General features: G+C 54.6%; 5 protein-coding genes across 5 annotated transcripts; 4 read left to right on the top strand and 1 right to left on the bottom strand.

The window, feature by feature from the left end:
* Positions 1 to 2,051: 2,051 nt before the first annotated feature.
* CC1G_14409 (hypothetical protein) lies at positions 2,052 to 3,204 on the top strand (the record flags this gene model as incomplete). The annotated part of the gene is made up of 2 exons (XM_002911366.1): positions 2,052 to 2,123; positions 2,224 to 3,204. The coding sequence occupies 2 exons, from the start codon at positions 2,052 to 2,054 to the stop codon at positions 3,202 to 3,204; spliced, it is 1,053 nt and encodes a 350-aa protein (XP_002911412.1).
* A 6,929-nt stretch (positions 3,205 to 10,133) lies between these two features.
* On the top strand, positions 10,134 to 12,324 carry CC1G_14410 (hypothetical protein; the record flags this gene model as incomplete). The annotated part of the gene is made up of 5 exons (XM_002911367.1): positions 10,134 to 10,538; positions 10,597 to 10,816; positions 10,875 to 10,965; positions 11,023 to 11,930; positions 11,990 to 12,324. 5 exons carry the CDS (start codon positions 10,134 to 10,136, stop codon positions 12,322 to 12,324), a joined length of 1,959 nt encoding a protein of 652 aa, XP_002911413.1.
* Positions 12,325 to 12,602: 278 nt separating this feature from the next.
* Positions 12,603 to 15,025, top strand: CC1G_14411 (hypothetical protein; the record flags this gene model as incomplete). Its single annotated transcript, XM_002911368.1, has 7 exons — positions 12,603 to 12,661; positions 12,721 to 12,792; positions 12,853 to 12,936; positions 13,000 to 13,405; positions 13,465 to 13,721; positions 13,769 to 14,658; positions 14,718 to 15,025. The coding sequence occupies 7 exons, from the start codon at positions 12,603 to 12,605 to the stop codon at positions 15,023 to 15,025; spliced, it is 2,076 nt and encodes a 691-aa protein (XP_002911414.1).
* A 604-nt stretch (positions 15,026 to 15,629) lies between these two features.
* On the bottom strand, positions 15,630 to 18,394 carry CC1G_06362 (hypothetical protein; the record flags this gene model as incomplete). Its single annotated transcript, XM_001836225.2, has 4 exons — positions 15,630 to 15,725; positions 15,795 to 16,609; positions 16,661 to 17,306; positions 17,357 to 18,394. The coding sequence occupies 4 exons, from the start codon at positions 18,392 to 18,394 to the stop codon at positions 15,630 to 15,632; spliced, it is 2,595 nt and encodes an 864-aa protein (XP_001836277.2).
* Positions 18,395 to 19,202: 808 nt separating this feature from the next.
* On the top strand, positions 19,203 to 21,622 carry CC1G_06363 (transmembrane protein; the record flags this gene model as incomplete). Its single annotated transcript, XM_001836226.2, has 8 exons — positions 19,203 to 19,509; positions 19,563 to 19,691; positions 19,753 to 20,513; positions 20,692 to 20,874; positions 21,175 to 21,209; positions 21,283 to 21,431; positions 21,476 to 21,498; positions 21,594 to 21,622. The coding sequence occupies exons 1-8, from the start codon at positions 19,232 to 19,234 to the stop codon at positions 21,620 to 21,622; spliced, it is 1,587 nt and encodes a 528-aa protein (XP_001836278.2). The 5' UTR covers positions 19,203 to 19,231.
* Positions 21,623 to 22,943: the final 1,321 nt, after the last annotated feature.

The following is a 22,943-nucleotide window of genomic DNA, read 5'->3' on the forward strand; positions in this document are numbered from 1 at the left end:
GCAAGCGAATATAAACAGTGTTGCAGATTACCGTCCAGTAGCGCTACCTTTGTTCGTACCGGACAATTCTCCACGTAGAACCGTTGCCCTCCTTGCTCAGCGGCGACAACAGACTCCTGTGCTTAACCATATTTTGGTCAGCTCCTTCGGCTGACCATATCAAAAGTAGACTTCCGATCACCGATTATACACATTCTACCTCGTTGCTTACCCTTGTGCCACAGATGCAAAACTCAAATTCTACTCATCTACCACTTAGTAGCACACCTACTGTTAGGGTCTCGAACATCCACCCACATCTACCCACAACCCACCAGCCTTGACCCACACTCCCCGCACAATCTCACATGATCCCGCATGACCCCGCACATCCCCGCACTCGCCATCACCTTTCCGCATCCCACATTCCCATATCTCCGCAACCCTTCCCTCCGCACTCCCGCATGCTCCGCAGTCGATCCGCATGCGGAGTCTACGGGCGCTAGACACTCCGCTCCGCATTTATGCGGAGCACCGCCGGTACGACACGGCCCACAACTGAGGGGCCGGTGCGGACCGTGCGGAGAAACCTCGTAACCGCCCTCTAGGCGCCCAGACTCTGCATGTGACCTCTTATACTTCTTTATGACTTCATTCTCTGCTTTACTATTGTTCTTTAGAATCGACTTACTCATCCTTTTCGCATTCCGCGGTATTCCGCATTTCCTATGACTCAGTTTCTCTTCTTGTCCCAGACTTATCCCAGAGTATATCCAGAGTATCTACAGATATATAAGCTAGCTAGATTTCTGTAGTAGATACTCATCCGGAATCTCGAATCAGACTTATACAGAACTTCTCCTCTGTCCAGTCTTGAGCCTTCAGGCTTGCTAGAGCTTTTCCGCATACTCCGCATTTCCGCACAGTGCTCCTGATTCCGCTCCGCAAGGCTCTCTCTTCTCTCTCCTCGTCTTCCGCCGCAAGGCGCGTCTCTCTCCCCCTCTCCTCCCCTCTCCTTTCGGGTTGGACCATATACCACCAGCGTGGGCACAACGCAATACGTTGAGGCCAAGGTCCCTTCGACTCCGCAGACTCCGCAGTTCCGTAGAGTCTAACACCTACTAAGGATACTCTACCGTATGTTTGCCGGATCGCTGTTCCACTGAGACTACCTTGGCTGAATTTGACCTCAGATCGTCTCTGTTATTGAACTTGTTTGTTAGACTCTACGGAACTGCGGAGTCTGCGGAGTCGAAGGGACCTTGGCCTCAACGTATTGCGTTGTGCCCACGCTGGTGGTATATGGTCCAACCCGAAAGGAGAGGGGAGGAGAGGGAGAGAGAGACGCGCCTTACGGCGGAAGACGAAGGGAGAGAGGAGAGAGCCTTGCGGAGCGGAATCAGGAGCACTGTGCGGAAATGCGGAGTGTGCGGAAAGCTCTAGCAAGCCTGAAAGGCTCAAGACTGGACAGAGGGGAAGTTCTGTATAAGTCTGAATCGAGATTCCGGATGAGTATCTACTACAGAAATCTAGCTAGCTTATATATCTGTAGATACTCTGGATATACTCTGGGATAAGTCTGGGACAAGAGAAGAAACTGAGTCATAAGAAATGCGGAATACTGCGGAATGCGAAAGGGATGAATAAGACAATTCCAAAGAACAATAGAAAAGCAAAGGATGAAGTCATAGAGAAGCACAGAGGGTCACATGCAGAATCTGGGCGCCTAGAGGGCGGTTACGAGGTTTCTCCGCACGGTCCGCACCGGCCCTCAGTTGCGGGCCGTGTCGTACCGGCGGCTCTCCGCATGGATGCGGAGCGGAGCGCGTAGCGCATGTAACTCCGCATGCGGGTCGACTGCGGAGCATGCGGGAGTGCGGGGGAAACGGTTGCGGAGTTATGCGGACTTAAGGGGGCTTGGTGGCGCTTCTGGAAGGTTCCGCGGAATAATGAGGACCCTAACAGTACCTCCCTGTTAAGGCCGAGCCCCCGAGGCCTGATGTCCGCATTTCACATATAGCTGGGGTCCGGTGGAAAAATTTTCCCACCCAAAGTTGTTCCCCAACTACAACATGTCTCCCTCTGCCAACACTCTAAACAACACTGTCCCCAAAAGCGACGAGGCCCCGGCCTCACCAACCAATGTAGCAGCCCCTCTTCCCCCAGCAACACCCCAGGAGGAGATAGAGGACTCTCCGCGCGCGCCTCGCCGCGGAGGTTGCGGAAAAACAGCGGCTTTTGCAGGAGGTGGAGAAGAAGCGTGCGGAAGCGGCGGCGGACGCGGAGAAGTCGGGTGGTGCGGCGGAGAAGGAGCAGGAGAAGGATGAGAAGGGGAAGGAGAGGGAGGAGGAAAAGGAGGTGGAGGAGGAGGGGGGAGACGAGGATAACCCTGACGACGACGTGGAGATGCAGGGGACGTCGTCTTCTGAGGAAGGGGACGTCCCGCGTGCTCGGGCTACGCCCCGCAAGCATGGTGTCCCGTCCGCTACGGTGAGCGTTCTACTTCCGCCCCTCCGCATGGTCACGAGCGAGCGCGCGCAGCCTCCCCGCGAGAAGCGCAAGCGGGCGGAGGCGTACGGGTGTTGGTCTTGCCTTTGGCGGAACATCGACTGCGAACCGAGTGCGGGCAGCGGAGGATCGTGCGCCGCCTGCGCCACCGCTCGTTGCAAGTGCGCCTCGACCGATAGTCCGCCCCCGGACCCAAAGCACCGCTACTATCCCCGCGACGGGTGGCAGTGGGACTGCGCCTTCCCGTTCTGGAACGGCAGGAAGGGCTCCGCCCATGCGGAGGACTTCCGCGACAGCTCCGCGTCGGCCCCGCGCAGCAGCACGCGCGCGCTCCCGCGCGCCCGTCCCGCCATCTCCGCGGGCGCTGCTCCGCAACCTGCCGGTCTTCAAGATTTCCTCACCAAGGCAGGCAAGTTCATGAAGTTCGTCGGCGACTTTGCGGAGAGGGTGGACGCCCGCGATGCGGAGCTTTTGGAGGAGATGCGGGCGGCGCGGGTCGCTGCGGAGTCGGGCGCCAACGACTTGCGCCGCTTGGTGGAGTTGATGGAGGCGCAGCAGGGGCCTGGCCGCTACTGGCAACCTGGCCCACCTGCTTCGGAGGCGAGCACCAGCGACTATTTTGGGAGTGGCAGGGGAAGGAAGAGCAGGAGCGGAGGGCGGAAGGGTGCGGGAGGTGGCGGAGCGGGTGCGGAGGACTCGTCGGGAAGGGGGTTCTGAATGCGGAGCGGTCCGCAACTTCGTCGTCGTTGCCCTCCTTTGATTTGTGTATTCCGGTCGGCCCTTAGGGGCAAAATTTCTTGCATGTATGATCCTGTGGCCCCTTGGGCAAAGAAAAAATTAAACTTGTTGTCTTGGTCTCTTTTTTTGAGTGAGAGTGCGGAGAACCAAGATGCGGAAACGAAAGAAGGTATGCGGAAAAATGCGGAAGATTGCGGAAGGCGGAAAGAGGAAGATGGAACTTAAGAAAATAATAGAATGCAAAAGAACAAAGAATGCGGAGTCAACTGCGGAATGCGGGGGAATGCGGGGAATCACCAATGAGGACCAGGCTTGTCTGGGTACCTCTTGTGGAACTCTCCAACGATCTCTTGGGCATGTTCAAGCTCTGTGGCAGGGAGCCAGCTGCGTTCCTCGTCCGTATTCTCGTATCCGCGCCACCGCACTTCGTAGAGGAGCTTGCAATGTTTGCGGCGACGATCCAGCTTGGAGTCGAGGATCTCCGCAATCTCGTATTCAAGTTCCCCATCCACCTCGATTGGAGGCGGAGGCGGTTCGTGACGTTGCGGAATCTGAGAGGTGTAATGCGGTTCGAGCATAGAGACGTGGAAGACAGGGTGGACAGCGCGGAGAGAGTCGGGGAGGCGGAGAGTGTAGGAAACCGTTCCAACTTGGGCAATGATCTCGTAAGGGCCAAAGTATCGTTCCGAGAGCTTCTTGGTAGGTCTGGTTGTGCGGAAGAACTGGGCCTTGACGAAAACTCGGTCGCCCACCTTGAAGTCTGGCGGAGGTAAGCGCTTTTGGTCCGCATAGCGGCGTGCGGACTCCTGCGCGCTGGCGATACTAGTGCGGAGGTGTTCGTGGAGCTCCTGCAAGTCGACCGCAAAGTCGCGGGCTGCGGAACTCGCAAGGTCGCGTTCAGGGTGAACAGAGATGTTCGGATGATAACCCTTATTGGCGAAGAATGGCGAAACACCAGTTGTGGCACTAGGCGCATTGTTGTACGCGAACTCCGCAAGTGGGAGGAGTTCGTGCCAGTTGTCCTGCTGGTAGTTGCAGTAGGTCCGCAAATATTGCTCAAGCGTCTGGTTGACCCGCTCTGTCTGTCCGTCTCCTTCTGGGTGGTAGCCGGATGTGAAGTGGAGCTTCATGTCCAAGGCTTCCCCCAGACTGCGGAAGAAGTGGGAGACGAATTCGGAGCCGCGGTCGGAGGTTACATGGCTAGGAACGCCATGTTTGGAGAAGACGTGGAGCACGAACAGTCGCGCAAGCTCTGCGGAGGTGAGGCGGGAGTCTGTCGGAACAAAAATGGCTTGTTTGGACAGTCTATCCACCACCACCAAGATATCCGTGTATCCGCCGGATGCGGGGAGCTGTTCGATGAGATCCATCGAAATGGAGTCCCAGGGGCGGAGCGGAATAGGCAGGGGTTTCAGCAAACCATAAGGCTTGTGACGCGGAGACTTGTTGCGCTTGCAGACTGTGCAGGAGCGGACGTAGTCCGCAACAAACAGTGCGGAGTTCCGGCCAGACGTAGTCGCGGCGCACCAGCTCAATTGTCTTGTTCTTGCCGTAGTGTCCCGCAAGCGGGTGGTCGTGTGTGAGCTGAAGTACGCGGAGGCGGAGTGCGGAGTCGTCCGGAACGTAGATGCGTCCGTCCTGGCGGAGTATACCATCTGCGGAAAGAGTCCAGCGAGGGTTGGAAGGTGTGGGGAGGTGTTTGGAAGCGATTTCGTCCATGGAGTAAGCAGCCTTGATGTCCTTGAGGAGCGCTCCCTCATCAACTACGACCGATGCGCGGAGTGCGGGGAGCATGAATCGTGTTTGAGCTGAAGTACGCGGAGGCGGAGTGCGGAGTCGTCCGGAACGTAGATGCGTCCGTCCTGGCGGAGTATACCATCTGCGGAAAGAGTCCAGCGAGGGTTGGAAGGTGTGGGGAGGTGTTTGGAAGCGATTTCGTCCATGGAGTAAGCAGCCTTGATGTCCTTGAGGAGCGCTCCCTCATCAACTACGACCGATGCGCGGAGTGCGGGGAGCATGATCGAAGTTGCGCGGAGCGATGCGGAGAGCTGCTCATTGGTGAAGATGGGTCTGAAGTTGTGGGGATTGACTGACGCGTAGTCACTACCTCCCTGTTTAAGGTAGACGTCCCAACGTCTAGTGAGGGCATCGGGCTTCGTCCCCAGCTTTCCAGGGCGAAAGCGGATGACAAGGTTGACACTGGGAGAGATACTCCGACCAGCGCGCTTGCCTGCGGGTGAGGACCTTGGAAGTGGCGAAATATTCCAAGTTCTTGTGGTCCGTCATCACATTCACAGGCTCCGCAGATCCCTCGAGGTAATGCCTCCAAATCTTGTAAGGCCTCGAAGATAGCCAGGAGCTCCTTGTCGTGGACGTCGTAGTTGAGCTCCGCAGCTTGGAAAGTGCGGGAATGGAATGCGACGGGGTGGATTTCGCCAGAGTCGAGTTGTTGGGACAGGATGGCGGCAAGGGCGTAGTCAGAGGCGTCAGTTTCCACAATCAGAGGTCGGTCGGGTTGCCAGTGCACCAGGATGGGTGCGGAAGTGAATGCGGACTTGAGGGTTTCAAATGCGGAACGTGCGGAGTCACCGAACACGAAAGGGGTGTCTTTGCTGGGTGAGGCGGGTAAGCGGAACAGTGATGTCGGAGTAGTTATGGATGAAACGTCGATAGAAGTTGGCAAAACCGAGGAAGGACTGTATATCCTTCACAGAGCGCGGTTCCGGCCAGTTCCCTGGATGGTCTTGGTCTTGTCCGCAGACATAGTGAGGCCTGCAGGCGACAAGATGTAACCCAAGTATTCCACGCGCTCCGCATGAAATTCGCATTTCTTTGCGGAGGCGAAGAGACCATGCTTCCGCAAGCGGCGGAGGACTTCCTTGACGTGCTTGCGATGATCCTCCATGTTGTCGGAATAGATGAGGATATCATCCAGGTAGACGATGACACTGACATCAACCATGTCCGCAAAGATATCGTTCATGAATCGCTGGAATGCGGAGGGCGCATTGGTCAGCCCAAAAGGCATCACCAGCCATTCATACGACCCATAACGTGTGCGGAATGCGGTCTTCCACTCGTCCCCGTCCCGCAATGCGGACTAAGTGATAGGCATGCTTCAGGTCAATCTTGGTGTAGACCTTCGCGCGGCCGGGTGCGTCGAGGAGATCGGAGATCAGCGGAAGCGGATAACGATCTTTCTTGGAGATGCGGTTGAGTCCGCGATAATCGACGCAAAGGCGGAGCGATCCATCCTTCTTCTTGACAAAAAGGATGGGAGCGCCTAGGGGAGAGTTGGAGGAGCGGATGAAACCAGCCCGCAAGTTCTCTTCGAGGAACTCGCGGAGTGCGGAGGTCTCCGCAGGAGACAGGGAATAGAGACGACTCGGTGGAAGCGGAGCGGCGGCGTCCAGCTCGATCTTGAGGTCGTAAGGTCGATGCGGAGGCAAGGTGTAGGCCTTAGCATTGCTGAACACGTCGGCAAACTCGTGGTATTCCTCTGGAACAGAGGAGAGGTCGACGGGTTCCGCATCGACTGCTGCGGCGCATGCCCGCACCACGTTGTCGCTCTGGGAAAGGGAAATGGAAAAGGAGTGTGAGCCACGCATCGCGGATGCGCGGCGGAAAGCGGCTGCATTGACAAAGGAAATCGGAACTGGATTGCTGGTGAACGCGCAAGAAGGAGGAGTGGGCGGAGCGCTAGGCTCCGGTGCGGAGAGAGGCGGAGGGATGCTGGAAGTTGCGGAGGTCTCGACGTTTGCGGCGGCGAGTGAGCTCAATGCGGAGGAGTTATCGGATGATTCGAACGAGAGTATCTGGCCTCTGCGCCAATCAATCAACGGATTGTAACGGGCAAGCCAGTTGTGTCCTAGAACCAACGGATACAGGGCATCCAGGGTTGTGATGAAGCACTTGATATGGAATTCCTCGCCTGAGGAGATGCGGAGCGTGATGTCCGCAGCTTGCGATAACCAGGCGCGAAACGGTTCCATCGAGGAGTTTAAGCGGAACAGGCGGAATGATCATAGAATTCAATATCGTGCTTGGATACAAATGCGGAGTCGATAAAACAGTCCGTACAACCCGAATCAATCAAGGCGCGGAGTTCAGCAGAGTCCAGGGAGGAGGAATGAGTTGGGGTGCGGAGAATCGAAAAGAAGATGGAAAGAGCATTGGGATCAGAGAGGGCTGCCGCATTTAGTCGGACCTCAAGCCTTTCTGCGGCGGAGACGCAGCCCTGAGGGAAAGGCGAGGTCACAGGGCTGCTCAGTAATTTCCCGACTGAGAGGAGTCGGAAACCTGCGGAGCGGACGCGTTGGCCCTGCGGGCACGGCGGGTGCGCGGGCAGTCCGCTGCGCGGTGTCCTGAGGCAGCGCAGACAAGGCAAAGGTTGTTCCGCATGCGACGTTCGCGCTCCTCAGGGCGGAGGCGACCATTAGCGTCCAGGTTGTTGTTCCAAGGGCGCTGCTGGCCACCGCCCTGACGGTTGTTGCGGTTGCCGCCTCCAGAGGAGTTAGCGGAGGAGGCGGAGGGCGCGGACGTGGAAACGTGCGGAGCGGAGGGTTGCCGTTCTTGCGGACGGCGGAAGTTGTTGCGGGAATGAGGGTGACGAGAGTGGTTGTTGCGGAAGTGTGAGGGGGCGGAATGATGCGGAGTGGAGCTGGAAGAGGAAGGACCAGGGCCACCGGAGGAGTGATTGTTGCGGGGGTGCGGAGCAGGGTTGGATCCGCGGTTGGTGGAGCGGAGTGCGGCCTGCTCCTTTTTGATCTCCTCCTGGCGATCCAGGTAGCGCTCGTCGATCTTGAACACCTCAACCTGGAGGTCCGCAAGGGTTGCGGGGTTCTCCCGCTTGGAGAGCTCGTTCTTGATGCGGTCGAGGAGTCCATTGTAGTACTGGTCGCGGAGCGGCTCCTCATTCCAGTTGATTCTTCGCCGCAAGCTGATTGAAGGCCAAGTTGTACTGGTAGGCGCGTCCGGTCATCTTGAGCGCCTTCAGCTTGCGGGTTGCGTCCTTGATGGGGTCCTTGGGTCCAAACACGCGGATCAGTTCGTCCTTCCATGCGCGGAAGCTCTGGAACCAATCCGGGACTCGAGCGTCTCCGCGCGCGCGGGCGGCCGCAATCTTGTCGCCAAAGTAGGCATAGGCGTCGCCCTTGAGATAGGTGAGGGCTGTTGCGACGCGGTCCGCATCGTCGCGGAAACCGTCCTGGTACCTCCCGAAGTAGAGGGTGAGCTGGGTGATGAAGTTGTCGAGTTTGTCTGGGTCCTCCCCATCGAAGGGTTCAGGGGGTCGTGCCTTGGGGCCCTCGTGCGGCCTTGTGAGTGCGGCCTCCATGGTCCGCGCGAGGCGGCGGTTGGTCCGCGTGAGGCCGGCGAGGAGCCGACTGAGGAGTTGCGGAACGTCCCGTTCGTCGTCCGCATCGGAGTCAGATGAATCCGAGCTGTCATCTCCATCGTCCGCAGGACCGCCGGGGTGGACCGCCGGGTGGGGGCCCTCGATGCGGCTGAGGAGGGCGACTCGGGCCCTGAGGTGGTCCGTCTCCGCCCTGCGGAGCGTCTGCGGGCGGCTGCCCGTCATCCGAGCCTGGAGGGTCTCCACCCCCGACAGGCGGAACAGCAGGGGGTTCGTACGGCGGAGCGGGGTCGTTGGAGCCTCCCGCAACCGCGTTTGAAGCGGTGCGGAGGGGTGCGGGCGTGACATAGGATAGGTCCGACGATGCGGGCGGTTCATCGACTGTTCTCCCCTCGCCGGAAAACGGGAGTAAGGCGGCGGTGACAGTGGCCTCCTCTCCGCGTTCCTGCGCTGACTGTGAGGAGAGTCCGCCTGGGAATTGCGGAGTGTTTGCGGGTGTGGTCCGCGTCTGGACCTGTGTCGCCATTGGGTTTCGGTAGGCAGAGGCCGATGTAGCGGGCCCAAGGAAGGATGCGGGCGGACCCCAGATTGGCTGCTCCTGGGGCCGCGGGACGTCAGGTTGGCGGAAGTTGGGTGAAAAGGGATTGTGGAGGGGGTCGTCGATGACAGGCGGATGTCGACGATGATGTGTGGAGATTGAGTAGGAAAACTCCGGAGGGGTTTGCGGACGTTGGAACACAATAGAGTAGTTAGTGCTCCTGGTGCGCATACCACAGCGTGCGGATCCGGAATCTACTGTTAGACTCTACGGAACTGCGGAGTCTGCGGAGTCGAAGGGACCTTGGCCCTCACGTATTGCGTTGTGCCCACGCTGGTGGTATATGGTCCAACCCGAAAGGAGAGGGGAGGAGAGGGAGAGAGAGACGCGCCTTACGGCGGAAGACGAAGGGAGAGAGGAGAGAGCCTTGCGGAGCGGAATCAGGAGCACTGTGCGGAAATGCGGAGTGTGCGGAAAGCTCTAGCAAGCCTGAAAGGCTCAAGACTGGACAGAGGGGAAGTTCTGTATAAGTCTGAATCGAGATTCCGGATGAGTATCTACTACAGAAATCTAGCTAGCTTATATATCTGTAGATACTCTGGATATACTCTGGGATAAGTCTGGGACAAGAGAAGAAACTGAGTCATAAGAAATGCGGAATACTGCGGAATGCGAAAGGGATGAATAAGACAATTCCAAAGAACAATAGAAAAGCAAAGGATGAAGTCATAGAGAAGCACAGAGGGTCACATGCAGAATCTGGGCGCCTAGAGGGCGGTTACGAGGTTTCTCCGCACGGTCCGCACCGGCCCTCAGTTGCGGGCCGTGTCGTACCGGCGGCTCTCCGCATGGATGCGGAGCGGAGCGCGTAGCGCATGTAACTCCGCATGCGGGTCGACTGCGGAGCATGCGGGAGTGCGGGGGAAACGGTTGCGGAGTTATGCGGACTTAAGGGGGCTTGGTGGCGCTTCTGGAAGGTTCCGCGGAATAATGAGGACCCTAACATTGTTTCCCAATATGTTCACCATCATCATAGGGATTAACAAGTATCGTCCAGAGTGTGGCTTCAAAGAACTGCATGGAGCGGTCAATGACGCGAGAGAAGTCTACAAGTTCCTTGTCGCTGAGCTCGGGGTCCCAAAGGAACAAATCATATTTCTGACAGACGAACAGGCGTCACGGGACAATATCAGAAAAGCATTCAGGCGGCTCAGGGACGATAAAAGAGTCGAGCGGGACGATCCTATCCTTGTCTACTTTGCGGGCCATGGTGCAGAGATAGTGTGCACGAGCGGGGCCAGAATACAGGCAATTGTACCTCAGGATTACAAGTGTGATGGGCCCAATCCCGTACCTCCCGTTCTGGATCTGGATCTTGCGGCGTACCTCAACTCCTTGTCTGGGAAGCACGGAAACAACATTGTGAGTCACGTTGGCCATTCAATTGATAGTCCAATGTATCTGAGATACCTCGTCTCAGACAGTGATATTCGACTGCTGCCATTCGGGATCGGGGACACGAGGAGCGGAATCAGGAGGTGATCCTCTCGCGCAAGTGCGAGGGGGAGAAGTCCTTCATGGCCTCCCTTTTGATTTCGTACAAGGCGATACCACTGAAGCCTCACGTGGTATGAGCATTGCGAAGGGGTTCACAGATCGTGACACCCGTTCGCATGTTCTATTAGCCGCGTGCAGCGCAAGTGAGGAGGCCAAAGAAGACCAAGACGACGCCGGCTACTACTGTGGCCGTTTTACCAGGGCACTCCTGGCACCTGCGCCTCCTCCGCCGTGTGTCACTGGGACAGCTCTCCTACTCCAGGGTTCTGAGTCATATGGAACCCATCATCAAGTAAGCTTATAGTATCTCCCATGCTCGTTGCTATTCCTGATTTCAGCTGCAATTTAGTCAAAACCCTCAATGTGAAGGCTTTTACCGCGATCGCATTTTGTTCACTACGAGCGAAACAGCCTCTTCGCAGGAACCCTGGTATATCGCCGAGAAGCTAGGTGATTTGGGCGGATATCTCCTGCAAGTGGGCTCAGCTGGCCAGGGCTTCACGCACGAAACCAAGTTTCTAGTTTTTGAGTCCGAAGAAGCCGTCGTGGCGAGACAGCCCTTGACCGTGATGACACCTGGCAAGATCGATGCTTTCCAGGCAACCCTCGAGCAACTCCCAGGAGACCCAATCACACTCAGCCTCCCTATGCTATACGCTATCCCGCAGGTCAGTGAGAGTAGGAAGCTCCTTCTCCATGTCCCGACAGACGATGGATGTCGCCCTATACTCGAGTGCTTTGCAAAGGACTTAGGGTGTGTGCCTGAAGGCCACTGTCTCGTCGATTTGGTCAGCGCGACCGAGTCGGACCAGGTTCAGATGGGAGTGCACGCGGAAGCCGATGGCTGTCTCGTATTCGACATTCTAGACGCTCGCCTCACTCGCCATGGAATCACCCACCTACCTCACACCCTCCGACCAGTTCCCAACCTTGTCGACCAAGTTTTCCCAGTAAAGCTCAAAGAAGTCCTCCGCGCTGCAGCTCATTTCCTATACCATCTCAATCATACGCAGGAGAACAATTACATTCCAGATCGCATTTCAATCAGATTCATGCGTCTGGCGGAGTCTTCGACTCAATTCGATGAAGAGGGCAAGGCTATATTGGAGCCTTTCGACGAAAACCTTGTCAACGAGGAGGGCATTATCGACTTCTCGCCTGAGGTTGAGCGGGTCTATGGGTTCGAACTTGAAAATGGAACACCGTGGGGACTTTTCTTCCATTGCCTCTATTTCAACAGCATGGATCTCAGCATCAGTATGTCTGAGAACCTTGCATATTCTCGAAACGATGCTGACTATCCAGGAATTCTCCAGCCTCGTTCACCTCCGCCGGAAACAACAATAATCATCCGTATGATCTTGATGACATGTTAGGAAAGAAAGGCTCGGGGAACAGTGTCGCGGGAATTGGATATGGTCCTTTGGGACTTGCACCAATCCAACCAAACTTTGACGAAAAGGAGAAAGTCCTCACTGCTGGGTTTTTCAAGTTTTATTTCTCAACGAAACCCATCGATTTATCCCATATCCCATGTCCCTCGCCGTTTGAAGGGGGTCGTGGCATGGACAAGGCCGTCCGCAAGGTACCTCATGTGTGGGGTACGCTGGAAATCCCGGTGATTCAGCGCCGGACCTGTGCACACAATTAGCGGTCCCTCGCGTTCGAATTGAGATCGATGAGACTCAAACTTCCATTTTGCGACTTCATTTCTACTAATAAACAATCGTAATTCCGATCTTCTCAGCATCGAACGTCGTGCCGCCTTAAGATACAATCGATACTATCTCATGATATAGCCTTGTTTTGCAAGGGTTGTCCCGTATTACTGTTCTAACATGCCAAATATGCGTGGCAGGCAGCATTTAAGGGCTGGCATCAGCCTGGCCCTTCTAGTGCTCGAGTCGCTGCAGCCCCGCGTCGGTCTCCATGCCCCCTCCACCGACAGATATTTCTACTGCCATTTGGCGCCTCTACCAGCAGAACCAGTGCGTCCATGTCTCGTGGATTGGTCTGAAAGATTGACTAACTCTATCCTTTGTCTAAGAGCATCTCAGCACCATGGGGCGCAGAATCGACGGCTCGGTTTCAGATGGTTGAAACCAAGGATATCGATAATGTAGGTGTAAAACGTTGGAACTAGTTGCCTATACTTGACGAGGCCGTGAATAACACGCAGGGCTATTTCCCGCCTGTATATGCGCTGTATCAAGCGAAACAGCGTAGACGACAAGCAAAAGGTGCCCAGACCGCTTCGCCCTGTGTGAGTTGTTCGAAGTAGCAGTTTCATAAAGAAAGCCCATCTGACACGATATTGCCCTCGTAGGCCCGCAACTCAAAGGCAGTTATTCGCCCTGGTAATAGGAATCGACAATTACTCGAACCTCGAAAAGCTGTCCGGTGCATGCGAAGATGCGGATGCATTCGCCGCATATTTGCAAACCGTTCTTAGGGTCTCCCCCAACAACATCAATAGACTGAGAAACGAACAGGCCAATCACTCTGGCATCGTCAACGGTCTTACGTTTTTAGCCTCAAATGAACGAATCAAACCGGGTGACCCAATCGTGATATACTTTGCAGGGTTCGTGGACAACCGACAAGACAACCAGTTACCGGCCTTTGTCCCTCAGAACTGGAGCAATGCGAGGCAACAGGCTGTCACCTCGATTCCCTCGCACGACCTTCTAGCATTTGCGGCAGAGATCAAGAAAACGAAGTCCAGCAGCGTGGTACGGCCTCGAGCACGTTTACCGTTCTGCAGTGTTATACCTCTTACCCTCCATGTTAGACATTCATCGTCGACGGCAAGGATCTTGTATCCAGCTCGAGAGGAAGCAAAGCCTCGAGGTCTCGAAAGTCCAGCGCAGGTACTGCATCAAGTGGTGAATCCCCTTCGATTATCGCTGCGTGTTCGAACGGGGAGGTCGCCAGGGAAGACGGAAAGCGAGGCAGGTTCACCACTGCGTTTCTCAAGATGCTGAGCAGGAATGGAACCACGCCAATTTCCTGGCATAGATTCATCCATGGGATTGCTCAAATCGTCGGGTATGCCAAAGACACCACCGCGGTCCAGCTAGCTGATTTTTGTGCAGCCAGAATCCCTGCACCTCCCATACGGAAACCGACCGGTATCTCTTCGACTTGGTCGCAAACCCGACAAATTCCGACAGATTTTCAGTAGCTTACAACGGGGATAAGCTCACCGTTCAAGTTGGTTCAGTCGCAGGGGTTACAGTTGGCTCCCGATTTGCTATACACCAGGGTACTGGGTCTGATGTCAACCGTCCTCTGATGACCTGCGTCGCGGAAGAGGTCGCTCCGTTTGAATCCGTTTTGCGGCCTGAAGGCACGGGCCCAGTCTCCTCCCTCACCAGATCCTCCTTCGCTATCCTCGTCGAGAAGGGACTCCCACACGACCTCGTCATCTGGGTTCCGTCCGAGGATCAGTTCCGACCACTCCATGAAGCTCTCCACACTACACTCATTCAACCAAGCCCAGGCTCCTACCGACTCCTCCCAACAGATAATCTTTTGATCGCAGATTTGCAGCTTCTCCCGGGACCAAACAACGAGAAGACGCTGCGGCTCAACGTTTTAGACGAACGTGTGACTGTCCATGGCTACAGTACATCGCCGTTCACCTTAGAGTTGGAGTCAGACTCCATCTCCCGTCTCCTCCACAAGGCTGCCCACTTCTACCGCCATCTCAACCGATCCTACCTCAACCACACCATCGGGGATAAACTCACTGTCAAGCTCTTCCGACTGGAAGAATCGGACACCCAGTTCGACGACGATGGATACGGGGTGCTGTATCCCGTCGGAGACAACCTCTTCAAAGGAGGTGTTGCACAGTTGAAAGTGAAGGCTGAATCGGACGGAACTGATTCCCCGGATATGTACGGGTTCCAAGTCCTCAACCATACCGGCTTCGACCTCTATGCGACCGTTTTCTACTTTGACTGTAGTGAGCTCAGCATCTGTCAGTCATTTCATCCCCCTCGAACGCTTCTCTGGCACTTGATTAAATGTCATTCACAGCCCAATATTACCCCAAGCCTGGTGGTGGAGAAGTCATTACCAAGGAGGGAGGGGTCATGGCCATCGGATACAACGCCACCGGGGCCTCCCCCTTCACGTATTTCCTTCGAGACGGACAAGATCTAGACGTCGGGTTCCTGAAAGTGCTGTTTGCCACGGAGCCCGTGGAACTTGAGGGTATCGCTCAAGCATCAGCCTTTGAGGCAGACGAAGGTGAAGTCTTTCCAAGAGCAAAGGAGATCCAGGGGGTATGGGGCAGCCAACTGTACACCATCGTTCAACGACGCGCCAAGGAAGGGTGTGAGTAGATGAGGCACCCCATTCAGCCAGTATGATATGTGCTCTATCATTACGTCTACATAGTATGCTCGTAATACTATACAAGTGCTTGCCTTTGCCATTTCTCACCGTGGATTCCACTTCTGATGGTCAAACGTCAGGACATGTCAAAGGCTTTCTGCTCGAAGAAGAAACGAAATATCTATGTATAGCCAAATGCATTAATGGGGCATAACAGCGACAAAGAGCTACATGAGCAATGCTAAAGGGGATGAACACGATCAACAGGTACAAATTGGAAAACAAGCAAGGTCTAACAAAGGAGGCCTAGGAGGGTGACAGCGTAGCTCGAGAAAATGAAATGCATTAACTACTGGTCGTGAATGGGGAAGAAGCGTACAAGTACAAGACCATAGGGGTTTTAATAAAGTTAAGGTTTCGTTTCGGAACGAAACCCATGTATAACGTTTTCTGTACGTGTTGAGAAAACAAAGTGCCAGTGTTGACAAGTGCCGCCCAGCAACGCAAGACGGGGATGTGCATAGGACTGACCAAAACCAATGCAAGAGTTCATGACGCATAGAAAATGAACATGCAGGCAAAGACAAGTCTTAAGCAAACCTCATTAAAAGTCTAAGGATGTGATGATGGAACGGAGTAAACTGGCTGCATAGGCGGGCGGGGTGGAGCACCAGGAGGAGCACCAGGAGGAACTTGCACTTGCTGTTGCTGAAAGAACAAGGAGTTCAGTCAGCAAAGCAAGGAACTTGTCTTGGATATACTTCAAGAACCACTAACCACGTTCATCCACATCGCCACTGAGGGCTGTTGTGGGGTTTGAGGAGCCCCGTGACCTGGGTGAGGCGCGGCAGGTGCGATGTCGCGTTCCTCTGACATATACGAATCATGCGAAGGCTGGCATCCGTAGCTGCTCGCATGAGCCGATCCAGCTTGTGCGAGTATATGCGTGTATCCCTGTTGGTCAGTCCCGTTGGTGTTCGCTGCGTTTCCCGACGCGTTCTCAGGGTAGAAAGGGTAAAACAAGTTGGTCGGGACGTCAACCAGCGCCTTCTCTTGAGGCGTCGAGCCTCCGCTACTACTGTGGCTGCCACCGCCCATTCCTTGGTTACCGTTTCCCGTACCAGGAGCCAGGGTGCGAGGCTGTGGCCCGTAAATGGGAGGACCGCTCGCCTGCGGCGCATATCCAGGTCCAGCAGCCGCGAGGGTGGGAGTTGTTTGTTGAGATTTGGGAATGGGCGAAATGTTGGAGTCCTCGTCCCATTCTGGTTCACACATGAGGACAGGGTTTCCTGTAGGCGTGTAGGTACGAAGGTTGACGTTCATCACGCGCTCAGCGAGGCGTGAAATGAGAGGATGGGCTCCACCAAAGTCTTTTCGTTCCCATCGCCATCGGAAACGAGGGAGCATGTCCAGTGCAAGCCAGAGGTCTTCCAATGCGGTATTGAAAGGAAGACAGTCCACTTTGGACATTTGGCCGTATAGTATGACCATGGCCGCGATGTGCAATGGGATAGGCGACGTGAAGAAGGCGATGTCTGGGAAACGGATGAGCTGATTGTGAATGACGATCGTGTTGTGAGATGTGATGATAGCTGTCATCGGAGGCGTGTGAGCGAAGTCACCTCGGTAAGAGATAAGCTTACCATCAACCAAGGCCTTGCGGCGATGGACATAGGAAAGTTCCTTCGAGCTAAAGAGAGCTCTGAGAAGTAGAATCCTAGCAATGCCTATCTTCAGCAGCGTCAAGCCCTCATCTTCTGTGATCTTCTGGACCAGTTGAATTCGATCATCTACTGGCCACTCTTCTGTACCACTAAAGTAGTAGCGGTATCTCTCTGGCAAACTCCGTCGGAACTCGGACATGCTCTTGATAATTCTCGTCGCGTTCCGCATGATGGTGTCTGGCGCTTGCTTGTTCGGCGTGTAGAGTGAGTTGATGATATCTGCCTGGATCTCCGCGACAGGATGTGAAAGATCGAAGTGTTCCGAAAAGTCGGTAAGCCTGGCTTTCAGAGGGCGAGTTGGGCGTGGAGTGTTCGTGTCCGATGGAGAGATCGCCAATGGGCGTCCAAGCAGGATAGATGTTCCACGATCGTGGATTAAGACGATGCCCCACAGCCGAATTCGAAGTTGACATTCCTCTTCCGTGAAAACATTCTGCTCTGTTGTTGTTCCATCTGGCATATCGTTGGAAGTGTTCAATTGAGTAGTGGGGTCGTGGTGCAAACCCAATTCAATGGACAGCCGAACGAGGCTGCCAACCAGTCTCCAAAGCGTCCGGCCTTGTCGCTGAAACGAGGGTGAGCCAAAGTACGAGTGAATGACACGAGGATACATACTTCAGTATAGAGATACCAATGAAGCAAGATCAAAGCCTGCAGACTCGATATGGTGACACGAAGGTCTGGCTTGACCGCCAACGCTCTTTGGAAGAACTCATCATGCTGAGGCCAGGTGGGCGGCATGAGCTTCTTCGCCATAGCAGATCCCAGATGCTGCGTGACTTCGGCGGTCAAGTCGACGTCAGCCTTGACTGCGCGATGATTAAGATCACTCAGAGTACCCAGCGCAAAAATGAGATAGAGGCTACAGATATAGCCTGGATCATATGACGACACCCCATCGTACAGGTCGTCCATGATCTTTTGGAGGTCCTTCCGGGAAAACACTGGCCGATGAAGATTGAGATGGGTGAAGTAGACGTCGACGATGTGGTTGGCCATCTCGCGGTCCTTGGGTAACCAAACATTCGCAGTCGGGCCCGTTGCGACAGGACGCGAGAGTGCAATAGTATTGGGGACCGAGCCAGACATCGAATTGCGTCGGGCTGTAACCTGAATCCACTGGGCGCTGTCACGCGGGGGGACATCCAGCTCTGAACGATCACGGCCAGAAGATAGGCCATTCGAGCCAACGGCGAGATCTTCCCTGTCGGTTGGGGCACTTCCCAGGATGTTGTTGACGATTGCCGCCGAGACACCAAAGTTCTTTGCGAGAGCCTCGGTGTTGGACATATCGTTGCCGTTTGGATCTGTGCCTTTGGAAGGGGGCGGTGGCCTCTGGGGAGGTGGAGGTGGAGGCGGAGCGGGCGGAGGAGCTTGTTGGGCGGGGGGCGGCAATGCAGGGGGCGGAGCAGCGCCAATTGGAACGCCTGGGGGCGGCGGGTACGGGGGTGGATAGCCTGGGTGAATGTGGGGACCAGGATAGGGACCTGGAGGGGGCATTTGTGGGTGGTAAGGGCCATATGGAGGCGCAGGCATCATTGGGTGGTAAGGAGGATAGCCAGGGTGAGGAGGAGGTTGGAACATGGGTGGATAACCCTTTGGCGGCTGCTGGTTTGGGTCAGGGCGTCCGACTCGCATGCCAGCAGGGTCCATCTGGAAAACTGGGTTGATCGCTGGCGTCGTCGAAATTGTGCTGGGGTCGATATTTTCCCTTGCGATGTATTCGTCGAGGTTGTCGAGACTGAAACCAGGGTAGCGCAGCTTGAGCAGAGCCTCACACTGGGCCAACTGGTGCTCGACATGCTCTGTGTGACCTCTTGGGGTCAGTGTCTGACGATGTCTGTCTTCCTGGTTGCATATTGTGCCCGCTGTCGCACACGCTGTGCATCTTGGATGCTTTGAATCGCACTGTTGTGGCAAAAAAAGGTCAGAACAGAATTGACGGTAAAAGCTGGAAATTGCCGTCGGTGTCGCCCGTCGGCACTTGCCTTTATTTTCTTACTCCTGCATCTCGCGCACGCCTCATGAGATCGCCGTAATCGTCGCGGTTCAGATGGCGCTGGCGCGTCTTCGCCGTTGTCTGTCCCCTTTCTTCGCCGCTTACCCGTCGTCGGTGCAGGCTGCGCAGGAGGAAGGGCCTGGGGAGGAGCCATCTGCATGTGTTGCTGGTTTGGATCCATGGAGAGAGCCGATTGCAACGATGATGGCGCTGGAAGCGTGTTTGGGGGTCCAAGCGGCGTAGGAAGCATGTTCAGAGGGAACTTGCACTCGTCGCCGCTGGTATCAGGTCTTTTTGTGCTGTTGTCGACGCTGTGGACGATGAGCAATAGAGTTTTTCGGGCGTTAGGCTCGTTAGGGCAATTGTTTGTCTTTGTAGTCCCCGCACTGCTGAGCTAATTCCTTTGACTAAGTTGCACGCCTTTTGTCGGACTCCTCTGACCAACCGCTCACATTCTCCTGAACACAGCGTACTCTCCTTCCACCGTCACCATGGCCCATTCAAGTCGCAGGGATGTTGCCTCAGAGTCCCAGCGCTCAAACGAATCCATATACACCCTCCAAACCGTTAATTACCCTGACCAAGACGATAGATCCCCCCTCCTTGCTCCAGAAACTCCAAATTATGGCGCTACCTATCCCCGCTCACCATCAACAACTTCTTCCAGCAGAATCATCCTTAATGCGACCCTAAAGATGGCCTGTATATTCGTCGTCAGCTCCGCCTTCTTGGGAGGCGTTCTTTGGCTTGCACTACCTACCCTCGATGAGTAAGCTAAACCTTACACCACACTCTTCCCAGTTCATCTGATTTTATTTCAAGAATCGACCGACCTCTCCTCAAGATTCCAAAGTCATTCGCAGAACTCCAGGCCCTCAACCAGCTTCTCAAGAAGTATAGAGACATCTACCCTTACCGGATAGTTATCTGCTATGTGACAACTTACCTCTTGTTAGTTCCTTTCCTTCCTCCGCCACAACTCTGCTCATCGCGATTCTATATCCGTTATCAGTCTCCAGGCCTTTTCACTACCAGGGTCCATGTACCTGTCCATCCTCGGTGGCGCAGTCTGGGGCGTCGCGCGAGCCCTTCCTCTTGCATGCTGCTGCGTCGCAACGGGCGCAACCCTCTGCTACTTCATCTCCGCAGCTCTTGGCCCGGCTCTTCTCGCCATTCCAAAATGGAAATCCCTCATGGAGAAGTGGTCCGACAAGATTCGAAACAACAAGGAGAACATGATCTCTTTCCTCATCGTCCTGCGGATAGCGCCCCTCCCGCCTCACTGGGTGGTCAACGTTATTTGCCCCCACGTTGGTATTGGTATCGTCCCCTTCTGGATCAGCACAGCTCTCGGTATCCTTGGTGTAACTGTCATTCATACGACCATCGGTGGCGGCCTGGACGAGATGACAAGCGCTGATGATTTCCACCTGATCAGCTGGCGCAACTTTTTCGGGCTTGCCGCAGTAGTTGTCGGCGTCATGATCCCCGTCGGCCTCAGGTATTGGTTTAGAAGAGAAGTAGAGGACGTCTCCGAGGAGGAGGGTAGCGAAGATTTGGAAGAAGACCGCATCATTGCCGTGGGGCCACCTCCCGCGCCCAAGTTCTCCAATAACCGACCGCTTCTCGAACGGGACAATACTACGACTTACAGCTCTGAAGAGGACGACGACGACGACGACGTAATATTGGCAACTGGCCCAGCCATCGACATTCCATCCAGTAAAGATGCCAAGCCAGAACCGCCTCTGATCGTGTTGGACCCGTCGCCGAGTACGTCGGTCCAAGGCCGCGTATAACTCTCCTCAATATCCGCTCGCATTGCATCCCACTTTATCATTCCCAGCATCAAGATTTTCTAGCATCCTACAGCTTTTGGATTCTCATCCTTTTATTTATTGAAACGAGATGTTCGCCCAACTCTTTCTCCTCCCTTGCTAACGGATTGCAGAAATCCACTTTGCCCTCCGTCCACTCCACCTCGCCAGCATTCTTTTTTGCCGACTTGTACATTGTTCGTACTTGATAACCGGGCTCTTTTGGATGGAGTCGTTCCTTTACGACCTGTTACGACGTCACGCCCGCAGCACTTTTCAATTCCAACGTGCTGGTGTTGTAATCTTTCTCGTTGGACGTACGTCCCTCTTTTGTTGTCCCTCCCTGTACCATTATTTTTAATTGTACGACCAACATTCGTGGATGGAAGTCTGGTACTCAAACTGTTTTCCCCTGACGGTTCCAGCTCGTGGGGTCACCTCGGGCTTCAAACGTGCGTTGGGTGTGACCTCGAAAACCATCTTTGGAATCAGGTGCTCCACGACGACGACGAGTTATTCAAATGCCCCCAATCCACATATTGTCGGGAGCCCCCAATACTACTCTATACTACTCTGCCCTTTTTTTTTTTTTTATTATTTTTTTTTTTTTTTCGTAGCGGTCCTGTGCGTTGTTCGCCAAATCAAGAAGGCGGTGAGCATGATCATGATCTCCAGGGTGTCCTGTCCGAGTTGGGGGGTTCAGCGCCTCGGAATTCTATCCACAGAGGATCCACTCTGTGATGTCAGTCCATAACTTCATTCAGCTCGCTGGTGTAGTGTCAACCGGTATGTACTCGCGTGCAATCTCGGACTACTGCATTCACGACCTGAAATCACTCACTCGCTGCAACAGCAACTCGACTGCGGTTCCTTAGTATGTCTCAGCAAGAATGAAGTAATCTCTTTTCTGAGACTTAGCCTTTGGGACGTGCTTGTCGGCGGTATGTAGAGGCGATAGAGCCCGCGATGGAGATGGGCGGGGAATGATACTGAGTCTCGATGGATAGTGATTGAAACTGGGATGCTTCTTCTGTAGGATCTTATGCAGCACTCCCGGACGTTTGATCGCCGTCTCCCGCTAGGATTGTCGACCCCTTTCAACCAGGTCGCATGATGGACTCATCTTGCCAAGTTTTACCTCGAGATGGAGTTCAAGGAAGCTCGAGGACTCGGACGGAGGACTACATGTTCGGTGGTCCCTGTCATTATTGTAATATGGAATTTTGTCCAAAGTGTTGAATTAATGTCTGCGGGTATATGGTAAAAGTTTAAGTCATAGCAACATTTACACAATGTCATAGAGACTCAGGCGAAGGCCCGGCGAAAGCATCGGATGCCCAATTGAATATTCAGAACGGACAATCGTTGGAATCGGAAAGTTTTGACTGGGTGGTCTTTCGTTTCCGAAGGGTCATGACCGTATCAGGATGAGAATAGAACTTTTATGCCTAGCCCTTCGGGTACTTGTCTACGGTCAGCGCCCAGCACCCGGGTCTAAGATGCAAGGTATCTGCTGAGAGACTACGGGCGCTTATTCTTTAGCCCCCGCCCTCTCATGGGCTGATAGCAGCCTCGGATCTGAGCTCGATTCTTCCGAAGTAGGGTGGATAGTTACCTATATGGAATCGGGCCTTCCGAGGATGCGGGAGTAGAATTCACCTTGTAATCTTACCTGTAATGGTCCCGTCCATGGCCATCATACTCGAGTAGTTCCGACGGTCAAGCTTGTGAAGGCATGTTTTTCTGTTTGAATGGCGCCCATAACGATGGGTAAGTAGCACATTCCAATAGCACGACACGATGCTTGGGATGAATGTGGAAAGGCGAATTCCCCCAATGATTTGGAAGGACAAACATGTCGTTACTGTGCAGTCGACTAGCGCTCTGGGTTGAAAGCAAGCACAAAAAGCAAACAGCTATTATTTCCCCGGGAAGGGCGAATTCACAGGTCCTACTTAAACAAGGATCCGGCGCCTGGACCCTGATTTTTTTTTTTCTCCGGCGACATCCCAACATACTCAGCGTAGATTTATGGACGCCTCTCATCCGTACATGAGGGGCGGTCTCCGTAGAAGCTTCCAATCGTCGCGGCGTAGGCTCCGAAATCCGAAGTGACGACCGGTTTCGAATGCTTGGGAGGAAGATACTAGATCCAGCTTGCTCATTAGTGGGGTGAGTCTTACGTATGGGGACACACCCCTCTCATAATCCCCATAGTAGATGAGAATCCGAAGGCATGGTGAAGGAGGTCAGTATTCCAGACTTCAAAGTATGCGTAGAAGACGATAGATGGTTCCTATCCTTCGGAGTGAATGGCTTCCCTACGACCCATTATTCTCGTTGAAGAGAATTGCCCTACCTTGGATATCTCGAGATACTTGTATAC

This window comes from Coprinopsis cinerea, assembly GCF_000182895.1.
Source record: "Coprinopsis cinerea okayama7#130 chromosome 4 map unlocalized cont3.4, whole genome shotgun sequence".
NCBI lineage: Eukaryota > Fungi > Basidiomycota > Agaricomycetes > Agaricales > Psathyrellaceae > Coprinopsis > Coprinopsis cinerea.